The following is an 11,825-nucleotide window of genomic DNA, read 5'->3' as shown; positions in this document are numbered from 1 at the left end:
AACTCCTGAAACACAACAATACACCATGATCATTGTATGCAGAAAAACATGAAATGCATATGAAGCAAGCTTAAGGTGATCAAGCAAAGATGGAGTTAAGAAACAAACCATGGCTTGATCAACCAAGTGAACACCACAAGGTAGTGATCACAGTGCTCATTCACACTTGGAATGAACACAAGGACATACAAGTTAACAAGCACAAGGCAAGATACTTGTATGCTCAACACTCAACCAATGCATAATACACTAAGTATATGCATCTAGGAACAATCCTACAAGGGCACAAGAGTGACAGTACATAAATCAGAATGCAAGACATTTAGATTGAAGTATTGATTTCAACATGACATTAAAGGCTGCATTAAGCAAGGTACATACCATAAAGCCTACAAATATGCATAAAAACATTAACCCTAAAAGCTTACATAAGCACATGGGTACAAACCACAATACATTCTGAATAACATCATCAAAATATATAAAAGATTAAATCAAGAGTATAGGATATGAGTTAGAAACAACTATACACCAAAATCACAGTGTATCAAACCCATATAAACACTAAAAGTCCAAAAAAAATAAACCTATAAGTTTAGAGGATAAGACTTAAAACAAAAGTATGTCAAAAGTATGTGTGTACTCCCCCTATCACTATGCACACTTCCCTTTGAACTTTCTCCCCCTTACTGAATGCTCTTCCCCTTTTTGGCACGAATAGCTAAAGGCTGTCGTCCAACTTTCGTTGAATAGCGTCTAGCTGATTCTCCATAGTCTCGAGACGCATTTGGACATGGTTATTTGTGGAGTAGAGAATTGTCACAATCTCATCAACGTGTTTCTGAATATGCTCAAGTAAACTGCCCACTCTATCAATATGAGGAGCAGTCTGTGCTTGCGAAATACTAGCTTGTGAAGCTTCAAAAACAGCATGCGAAGTAGATGTGGTATGTGCAGGTGTCTCTGACTCAGGGGCAGATGGAGTAACCGAAGAGATGTGAGCACTCCTTGGTGTTTTAGAGGAGTGACTTCTGCTAGCTTGAAGAGTGAACATGGAAATGGGACACTGACGGGTCAACATTTTTCCTTCTGTAGGAGGAACAATGCCTTCATGAAGAATGAGCTTCATGATGAGACTGCAAAATGGAATAATTCCTCGAGCTGCAGTTCGAACCGCGGTCTTCCTCAAGGTGTAATAGATGTGAGCACATATTTCAATGGGGGCTCCTGTAATAAGATCACAAAGGAATAGAGCTCTCCCAAGATTGATGAATGTAGTGTTGGACAGTGGGTAGAGATTGGTGAACATGATCAACTTCAGTGTGGTCAGCTCTGGTGCAAACTTTGCGGTGCTGATGGATGTTCCTGTATTGGATACTTCATGATCGGATCCTAGGATTTGTAAAATTTCTTCAACCTCTGGAGTTCGATCATCGTACGGAGTTAGATCCACATTCTGAGGTCTAGTGATACCGAGAAGATCTGCGATGGAGTTTGGAGAAATGCCAAACTCTTTTCCTCTGACCCAGAAAATAAGTTCAGCTCCAAGATCAGTTGCATTGGAGAAGCATTCTTTGACCAGTTCATCCATTGGATCGTCAAAGTTCCCAAACAAGTTTGCCCAATCTCGTTGCTCAAAGATACGAGGGATAAAGGTGGTCCCTAATGTGTTAAACTCCACCACTCGTTCCACTATAGGAGTTGACTTGTCAAAGATGTTTGAGTAGATGTGTGAGGTAAGCGGAGTTCTGAACCTCTCCTCATTGGGGTCTTGAGATGCCTGTGATGATAGTCGAGTCCTTTTAGCAACTGGTGTCGCTGGATCATCAGCAACAATGTCTTTACCCCTGGAAGATCGACGAGACATCTGCAAGAGAATAAGCCCACAGCAAAGAACCAACAACAGTACCATACAAGATAAATATCAACATGATTCGATGCAAATAGAAGTGAAAAACAGACCCAACCAAACTTGAGATAGTGCAGACCCAACCAAACTTCCATCAATACTAAGGTGCACAATGTGACAGATGTAGCAAAATGGTGATAGTGCAAAAGGCATAGAGAGACAAGCTCAAACAGAACTGTCAATGAAACAATCTACCATGACCATGATATGCATACCAAGACAGCATCCGAGCATTAAGAACAGATATCATAAAACATAGCACATAAGATATGAACATGGAAAAAATTTTGAAATGAAGGATTAGAGCATCCAAACTAGAGCACATGGCTGTGAGACACAACATTTAGAAAAAGTTGTTTCAAAAGAATACTTTCAAGAAGCTATCAACCACACGATATATAAACATTAAAGCATAGTAAACCAATGCCGTAAGCCAACATCAACACCCAAACAAGTGAAATAAGCAAGTCATATAAATACCAAACCCATTTAACAAAAGATTTTCAGAATCAACAACAGGCAATTATCAGAACAATGAAAAAGCACATTGTGACCACTCAACATGAAAACAGATGAAAACAACAGCAAACATAACAAGCCATACCCATAACACAAAGAGAGAAATGTTTCGAACACAATATCAATCCAAATGGTAATAAAAATATCCATGAAATAGGGAAAATGAGATGAGGAAAACAAGATCCATACCTCTTCTTGATGATTTGGATAAGAGATGAAGCACCAATGAGGTTTGAAAATGGGTACACGGAGTGTTTGGGAAGGAGGCAGTTGAGAAAGAAGATGAACAGTCATAAATGTTCGAGGGAAAACTGAAAAAGATTTAAAAATTGCCCTTATTTTTGCCAAACACGTGTTTTTCGCGACTTAAGAGAGCCGCCACAAAGTCGCCAGTTCAAGCTGCCAAAACACTCAAGGACAAAAATTTGAAAAAAAATTTTCTAAGTGTTTTTCGCAACTTGAAGGTCTACCCGCGAGTGAGTCGCGAGCTGAGCCGCAAAAATCTCTGAGTAACCCTCGCGACTGGACCTTCCACTTGCGAACAAGTCGCCAAAAATGACCCGCGAAGACGCGACTGAGGCTCGCGACTTGACATACCCGCGATTGAGCCGCCAAAACAGGGCAAAACTGGATTTTTGAAAATTTTCAGATTTTTAAACAAAATACTTTCCAAAAACACCTAAAACACTCAAAAATCTTTTTGTGTTTGAATTAACAAAGATTGAGCGTGTGAAAACACATTTCATCAAGTACAATCACACAAATGAATATGGCATTTATTGAACATAAACTTGTGTGTTGTGTGTGGATATCAACAATGAGATAGTTCTTAGTCTAATGTGAAACTTCAATGATCAATTCAACCAAGGCATACATGATTAACACTAGATCATGTGAACCATCTCAATTATAGAAATATGTATATATGACCTCCCACAAAACTTGATAACATATCTTGGAGCTTTACATTTGACTCCACTTTCAATCATAACCTTTGATCATTTTGATCTTTTGAGGCAATCACCTCTCATTGTGAGAGTGATATCTGATATTTCACCTTAATGAATAAGCCTTTGGCTTTTTGAATAAACATTTTCTTTAATATAAGGTCGCTTACCCTTTTTCCTAGTCGAATACTAGAATGTGCGACAGGTTTTTGCAGCTCAATATCTCTTTTCATTTGGAGATTTACATTTGGTGAGCTCTTCTTAGCAAAAACAAAAAATAAAGAGTGGGAAGATATATAGACACAAGTCTATGCATGTCTCAAGATCAATATAACCATTCACTAATCATTCATGACAAGTTTGAAGATCTATTTACAACAATCACATAGATTTCAAAATTTCTCCCACAGTGATATGAGTGCAAAGAAACAAGCAATGCTCGAAAATGCACAAAGCCATTAGCACAAAAGTACAAGGCAAAACAAGTTTTGAGACAAAAGCTCAACAATGTCAATCAAACTTTTTGATTTTCTAATTTTTATGTGATTTTTGGATTTTTGACATAAAAGAAGAGAAAGATTGATCAAAAATGAAATAAAATAAAAGTATGTACAAGTAGGCAAGCAAACCAACCAACAACAAGCAAACAAACAAACATCGTCGCAAAGTATAGGAAGTATTAATGCATGGACATGTTGTAATGCTTATGCATGAGTACCATTTTTCACCCACACGTCACTTGCGTTTGGGGTGATTTCCTTATAGGATTGGGTATGGGAGTTAGGGCTTTCAAACCTTCGTGAGAAGCTTTCCAAGCAGTTGGTGAATGCACCAATCATCTTTATCACGTTCATCATTCCGGGATCACCATTCTGATCTCTAGATTGTTCACTTGCCCAATCTCTTCTATCATTTCTAGGTCCTCGTGACCTTTGAGGAGTTGTACTATTTTTTGCTCTCAGCTTTTGGCAATTTGGTTGAGTATGCCCTTGAAGTCCGCAATAATGACACACATAAGTTGCTCTAGGACCTCTTTGTGGTCGTGGGAGTGACTTGGCACGAGATTCAGACCTGCCCACAGATTGATTGCGAGAATTCAACAACCGTTGGTTCTCCACATTCTTCTTCTCCTCCATCTTGAGCTTTTCAGCAGTAAGGTCAACTACAATTGGATCTTTAGCCTTTACAAACTTCACTTTTTTAGTGTCATTTCCAGATGAGCTACTTCCTCCGGTATATCCCAATCCGAATTTGTCTGAAAAACTCTTTTGAGATGAAATAACATCATCTAACTTCTTGGTGGTGACCCTCTCTATTTTAGTATTTGCTTGCACAACCTCTTGCTCAAGAAATCTCACTTTTGTATAAGTTTCGGACAGCTCACCATTTAGTGTTTCTATCTCACATTTGGCCTCCCTATATCGGATTAGGAGACTTTTTTAGTCTTCCTCTGCCTTCTTCATTTTTCTCACAGCAGCCTTGGCCACCCTTGTGTACTCACCCGACTTCTCCAGGAGTGAGTTATAATTCTCTTGAAGATTGACTGTGCTTTCATCTTCTTCAGCATCTGATTCTTCAACAATTCCCAGTGATTCTTCATCACTATGTTCTCCAAGGTCTCGTACAAGCAGATTCAACTCGTCTGAAGACTCAACATGAGCAATAGTCATAAAATCTGAGTAGTTCCCCTCTCCATCACAGCTTTCTTCAGATTCTGAGTCAGATGAATCCGAGTCACTCAATGTCGTGGCATACACTTTGCCTTTCGATTTCAAATAATTCGGACATTCCTTCTTAAAGTGTCTATACCCGTTACATTCAAAACAAGTGACACCTTGTGTAGGTTGGGATTCTTTTCCATATTTCCTTTTGAATTCCTTTTTCTCCCTTCCTGAACTTTGGAATTTTCCTTTATCACCAAATTTACCATTATTTTTGAATTTCAAGAATTTTCTGAAATTTTTAACAAGGTATGCAACATATTTGTCAACCACATCTTCTCCCGATGAGTCTTGATCTTCCACCTTCTCATTAATGGTCTTAAGGGCAAGAGATTTACTCTTCCGTTGATTGGACAGCGACATCTCATAGGTCTGAAGAGAACCAACCAGCTCCTGGATTTTGATGTCATCAAGGTCCTTACTCTCTTCAATTGGTGTCACTTTAGCACGAAAACTTTCCGGCAATGATCGAAGGATCTTCCTTACAATTTTAGAATCCTCCGTTTTCTCCCCCAAATTGAACTTGCTGACAACCACCTCATTTAGCTTCCCATAGAAAGAGTCAAATGACTCATCCTCACTCATTTTGAACTCCTCAAATCGAGTGGTCAGCATTTGCAACTTGGTATCTTTCACTTTCTTAGTGCCTTCGTAGGTGGTTTCTAATATCTCCCATACTTCTTTGGCAACGGTAATGTGAGAAATCCTATGAAATTCATCTGGAGACACACCACAGAAAATAGCATTGAGTGCTTTACTGTTAGCATTAGATGCAGCAAGTGCTGCCTTATCCCATGTGGATTTTGCTGCCTCAGGTCTGGTCCAACCAATCTCAACAGCATCCCAAATAGATTTATCAATAGAACACAGAAAGGCTCTCATGCGAACTTTCCAAAAAGCATAATTACCACCATCAAAATATGGAGGTGCATTTAAGGATTGAGACCGATCCATCTCAAAAGGGAGTCAAGGATCACACAATGGTACTGAAACTAATAAGAGTGTATCCGCTCTGATACCAATTGAAAGTTCAAATGTGTGTATAAACACCCTTGAACGTTTAGACCCCCAAATTACAACTTACCAAGACAAGTTTTATATCAAACAATTAATGTGCGGAACATGAACAAAAGCTTAATACAGAATTGGTAAACAATTTAAGCCAATTAAAATCACATTCATAGCAGAAAATAAAAGGCAAAGATAAAGGGAAGGAAGATGCAAGCACAAAGACAACATGTGATGTGTTATCGAAGAGGAAACCGAAACCCTCGGCGTAAAACCTCTCTGCCGCCCTCCAAGTGGTAAACAATCCACTAGAAAATATAGTTAGGATACATGGACAGCAATAGACCCTCTAAGCCTAATCTACCCAGTGCACGTAAGCCCTCCAAGCTTCTTGCTCCAACGAGGTTGCGCCGAACCTTTTTCTTTTCTAGCTTCCCGGATTCCGCTACTAGACCATAGCATCAACCAATGAAGATTGGTTCCTTCCTAACTGCTTCCCAGAAATCCAAACAGCTCTCTCACAGTAATGAAAATGGTGAGAACCAGGTTTGGTAAGATGCCTCTCAAGGATGTGACAATGGAGAGGAAGAGAGTTGAGGAATTTGAAGAGACTCTAATGTATAGATTGTGGGTGAATCAATCTTGTTTTTCTTTAGGGCTTCTCTCTCAAAATTCTCTCTGGAAGCTCTCTTACATTTGTGGGTAAAAGGGGTATTTATACTGGAGTGGGAGAGGAATGTGAAACGTCAGAATTTACAAAACAGGGGTGGCTCGCGGCTTGACCTCGCGGCTTGACTAAGTCGCGAGATCCAGCCGCGAGATAACCGTATGGCCAGTTGTCCTGTTTTGTCCTGTAGTGCTCCAGCTAGCATGACTGTTCACCTTCTAACATGCTTGGCACGTGTGCTGCGTTTGGCGGCTTGCAGCCGAGAGTCATCCGCGAGGCCAAGCCGCGAGTCTCTGTTTTCTTGCACACTCTTGAGCAAACTCCACTCTATCTCACTCACTACCCTTACAACAAACCCACCTAAATACAGGATTACTAAATGCTGAATTATAAGCAAATTTGGTACGGAATAAAGTCAATTAGATGGTTGAATAAATTCAACCTTACAGCATTTTTAATACAATATAGGTCAAAAGATGTCTAGGAATGGAAATAATAATGTTCTCTCAATGATTCATCATGCCTTTGGTTTTGTAGCATGTTAGAATGAATAATTTCTTTCTTTTTTATTGGATAGTTGCACTTTCAATAATCTTTAACCATAAATAATCTCTCTCTCTCTCTCAACTAGGCATTAATTCTCACAAACTCTTTATTGTATATTATCCGTACACCACCCATTTCACATTTTAAATGTGGATATCAATAAAAAACGTGAGCACCATGGACGAAATTATGGACATTTTGTAAACGGAATGCATATTAACGAGTGCGAGAGAATATATACCGTCAGCAATATATATACATGAAATAAATGTGCATGAAACTGATTAGAACATATAAAATCCTTGACTCAGTGTCTTGAAGTGCTCCTTCTATATATCAGAGTAGAAATCCAATCCCTGGGGCCTGTGAATAAGTTTCAAACGCCAGTCATTATCTCCTTGGTCGCTAAACTGCTTTTGCTCCAATCACTCTCGTAGTTCCATGTGTGTGAGAAGGTGAAGTAAGAAGCGGCCACAGCAGATTCCTCTGTTCTCTTACTTTCCGAACAACCATCTTTGAACGTTGCCTTAAAACCCCATTCACAGCCTTCAGATAGTTGCTTGAGTCATGGTCTCTGCAGATTGTACCTTCTGAACCATAGGCTGTTGGATCGCCTAGGGTCTCTAGTGGATGTGGACAATTGAGGAAGGCTCTTAGGGCACTTGTAGAGTACCCAATCTGGGTCTTTTCCAATATATATAGAGCACTGTCTGGTGGGAGTAATGGATGTGCAGGTGATGACTTCTCATCAGGTTGAAGAATGAATAGTTTGCCCAAAGGAGAGTATAATAATTTCTGCATAAAAGATCGCCATAAGAAAAAGTGAGTGAAAAATCTTGTTAGAATATTGGTTAAATGATTAAATTTATTATTTCCTAATAGTTTAAGTTTTGGGGACAAATGGTAATTTATCATGATATTTGACACCATTTCCTAATGACTTAAGCTATGCTTCAAATTTATTAAATAGCATCAAATTTTCAAAATCCAGGTGTTTTTCCATGCCTGGAAAGTAATATGAATTTAAGCAATGTGGAGGGTTTAAGATAAGAAAGGATCAATCAAGGCTACAGAAACACTAAATGATGAATAAAAAGATGATACTTACATTTTTTATTAAACAAGAATGTGAGCGAAAGGATCCATTTAAACGCTTCAACAGTGAGGCAACATGATCAGGGTAGTTGCAAGAGAAGGCTCTAGGGACAATATCTCTATGCATCATCACACAATGAATGTTGCTCTCATCCAAACCCAACTCATCAAGCAAGTTCTGACCTCCACAGAACACAAATGGCGAGCCGAAAGTGACAACTGGCCGTAGATGGGAGGGCTTGACAACCTTTCTGGTCAGTAGCATCAAGTTGACTAAAAGAGAGAGACTACCCCCAAGAGAGTGTCCAGTAAATTGAAGTTTTGCACGATCCCCATATTTGTTCATATGTTCAATTATTTCTGGCATGTATTGCTCATATATTCCCTTTGCAGCTTCATAAATTCCTCTATGAACAAGCACATCTGTACCCTGCAATCAAGGCAGGTAAATCAATGGTTCTGTTTCATTGTATGGTACATGTATTCACTAAATGGAGAAGATCGTTACCTCAGATTTAGTTGGTTCAAAGAAAAGGTTTGCTTGCCAAGATGCTAAAGAGTCTGATCCCTGCAACTCAAAAAACTAGTCTTCTTCCTCAGATCCTAAGCAAGACACATATATAAATGGAAAATCCATGGCCTACAGATCATCATGTGATCAACGGCTAAAGTCGGAATTACCTGAATCACAAAGCAGCGAGTATAAGTGCTTAAATCATCACAGACAAACCATTCACAAGGTGATGAATGGAGTGACTGAAGGACCCTTGCTGCCTCCAGCTTTTCCCTCTCTCCGGCAGCAACCACTACAGTCATTGTTGAAGCTGCCATGTAAGCGGCCACCTCTGACTTATATAATCGGGTTGAACTCTCTCCCTCCTCTTGTGGTTGGCCTTCGGTTTCGAATGAAGCCTCACCATTACCCTCCTTCGATTCAGGGCCTGGGCACAAAAGGCCCTTGGGGCTAAATTGGACATAAGATGCAGCTGAGGCAGCAATCTCGTAAGCAACAGATGGGTGGATGGGACATTTCTTCTCAAAATCCACAGCTTTCTGTGAACTGGCATCAATATTTATTGAGGCAATTTCGGGTACTCTAGTGGAGTCCTCATCCAGCTTGGCTTTAATAACAGCGGCCTCTGCTTTCTTCTCTGGTGACGATGTTACAAATTATAGGCCATAATATTTTTTCAAATCCTTGGCCTGCATATTAGTAGGATGCTCTTATTTGTACTCAAAATATATTTGATTGATCAATCTAAAAATTTGGTTAAGAAACAGAATTATAAGTAATTAAAATATCAAGGACATTTTTTAAAAGGATGCAGAATAACATACCTCGATCTCTGGTATCACATAAGCCATGTTGCTCAAAAACGCCAATTTAGAGAATAGCTTGGTATCAGACCATGGTACTCGGACCAAAAGTCATGAGAATGATTCACGATTATGTCTCACTTATACTTCTTCTTCTTCTGCACTATAATCAACTGTCCAATAATCACAATCACCAATGTCATCTCCTTCACAAGCCTCATCTTTATCCACACTCTCCTTCTGCTGCCTATCTCTCCAATGACTTCTTAATTCCAACAGCCTCTCCACCCAATTCAATCTCTTTCTTTCCTCTCCTTCGCTACTATTCACCGAGTTCTCCTTTATATTCATATCTTTCTCAACTACATTCATGCCCTTACTAGTCTCCGGGTCAAACAAGAATGATCGAACTGAATTTGGAATAATGGAGCCAGATAATTGAAATGGGAAAATTCCCATTGAACGACTGTTCTTTTGTTCTGGTTGTGTTGCTGTGGCTTGAATATGGTTTACAGAATAACAAAGGTGGTTATCAGAGTAGGACCTCCGGATACCAGTGGCTCTATTATGAAGGTCCTTGCTAGAGAGTGAGCGGTGAAGACCATTGTGCTCCTTGAAGATGTCTTTTGTTGTTGTGGCAACTGGAGATGTTGGAATGGACACCGTTGTGCATACCATGACTTGCACGCTATTGGTTTTGCAGAATCCTAGCAAAATTCTTATTAATGAAGGGTCTTCTTACGCTTGGGATGGCCTGAAATATTATCAAAATCTATTATTGAAGAATGAAAGAGTCTAGAACTCAAAACATTGGGTTTTTGGTGGAGTTATTGAAACAAATTAACATAGAGCATGGACCTTGTAGGACACTATAGGGAACCATCACCCCTTTTTAACAACGAGAATGCCTTTGTCCCTATTGGGCCAAAACAATGAGCACATTAGATGAAAACATTTGCTTGTGTCAACTTTGCCAACAAAGTTAAACGCTGTCTCTAGGCTACAGATAAGGGTTTTTCAATTATTTTATTTTATAATTAGCTCAGATATGGAGTGGTCATGTTTTTCCCAAAATAAGACAGTTATATTTGATATCATAATCCATTACCTCAGTTCTTTACCATGGACTTATCACCAAAAAACATAAATGCCAATGTTTGACGATTATAACAAATGTTCTTACTTTTTCATCAAACAAAAAAAATGTTCTTACTTTGACATTTGACCCATAGAACTAAAAAATGTGTGAACAGTGAACACCACATGCCATGGATATCAACGTTGGTAAATTCAATACAACCACCTTCAAAGACTCTAAACTGATTATTCATTAATTTAATCCACCTGGTTACAATAGGGAGAAAACAGTAATGAGCGACGAAATTACAAAAATTTAATTTATCCCCGCTGTTTCAAATTACAATAATAATAATATAATAGTACCTTAATTTCTGTTCTTTTATTTTTCCATCTCTTATCAAATACATATGAAGTAAAACAAAAATATTTTATTTCGTCCCATTTTTCTATCATTTTCTATTTTCCATCCACATTTTTCCATCTTCAAAATCTTAGTTCGATATTGTTAACTCAATGAAAATTTGGGTAAAATTTCTATTCTATACTCTTCCATTTTTCTATCTCTCATCAAACACAAAGAAAAACAAAAATATTTTCTTTTCCCCCACTATTCTATTCATTCTTTATTTTCCATCCACATTTTTCCATTTCAAATTCTTTACTCTATACTCTACTCAATAAAAATTGTGTAAAATTCTATTTTGTACTCTTCCATTTTTTCCATCCCTTATCAAAAAGAAAAACAATAATATTAAATTTTCTCCCACTTTTCTATCGTTCTATATTTTCAATCCACTTCAAAATCTCAATTTCCACGGGTGAAAATGCACTTTTGGTCCCTACATTTTGGGCTTATTTACAATTTGGTTCCTAAATTGATTTAGCTCCTAGGCCAGTCCCTGATTTTCAAAAATCGTTTTTAAAATAGTCTCTATCGTCAACCCAGTAACAGAAAATGCTGAGATGACAAACAGAAATGCCAGGTGGCATGTTAGATCTGACATGGCTAATAAAAT

The 11,825-nt window shown here is 38.5% G+C and overlaps 1 protein-coding gene across 1 annotated transcript; it reads right to left on the bottom strand.

The window, feature by feature from the left end:
* Positions 1 to 7,693: 7,693 nt before the first annotated feature.
* LOC115985492 (phospholipase A1 PLIP1, chloroplastic) lies at positions 7,694 to 10,407 on the bottom strand. Its single transcript, XM_031108434.1, is given in 7 exon segments — positions 7,694 to 7,767; positions 7,770 to 8,112; positions 8,426 to 8,842; positions 8,921 to 8,980; positions 9,094 to 9,299; positions 9,381 to 9,615; positions 9,751 to 10,407. Coding segments are annotated over 7 exon segments (1,992 nt in total).
* Positions 10,408 to 11,825: the final 1,418 nt, after the last annotated feature.

Source organism: Quercus lobata, chromosome 4 (genome assembly GCF_001633185.2).
Source record: "Quercus lobata isolate SW786 chromosome 4, ValleyOak3.0 Primary Assembly, whole genome shotgun sequence".
NCBI lineage: Eukaryota > Viridiplantae > Streptophyta > Magnoliopsida > Fagales > Fagaceae > Quercus > Quercus lobata.
Note: the sequence above shows the minus strand (reverse complement) of the source record. Positions and strands in the feature narration are given on the sequence as shown.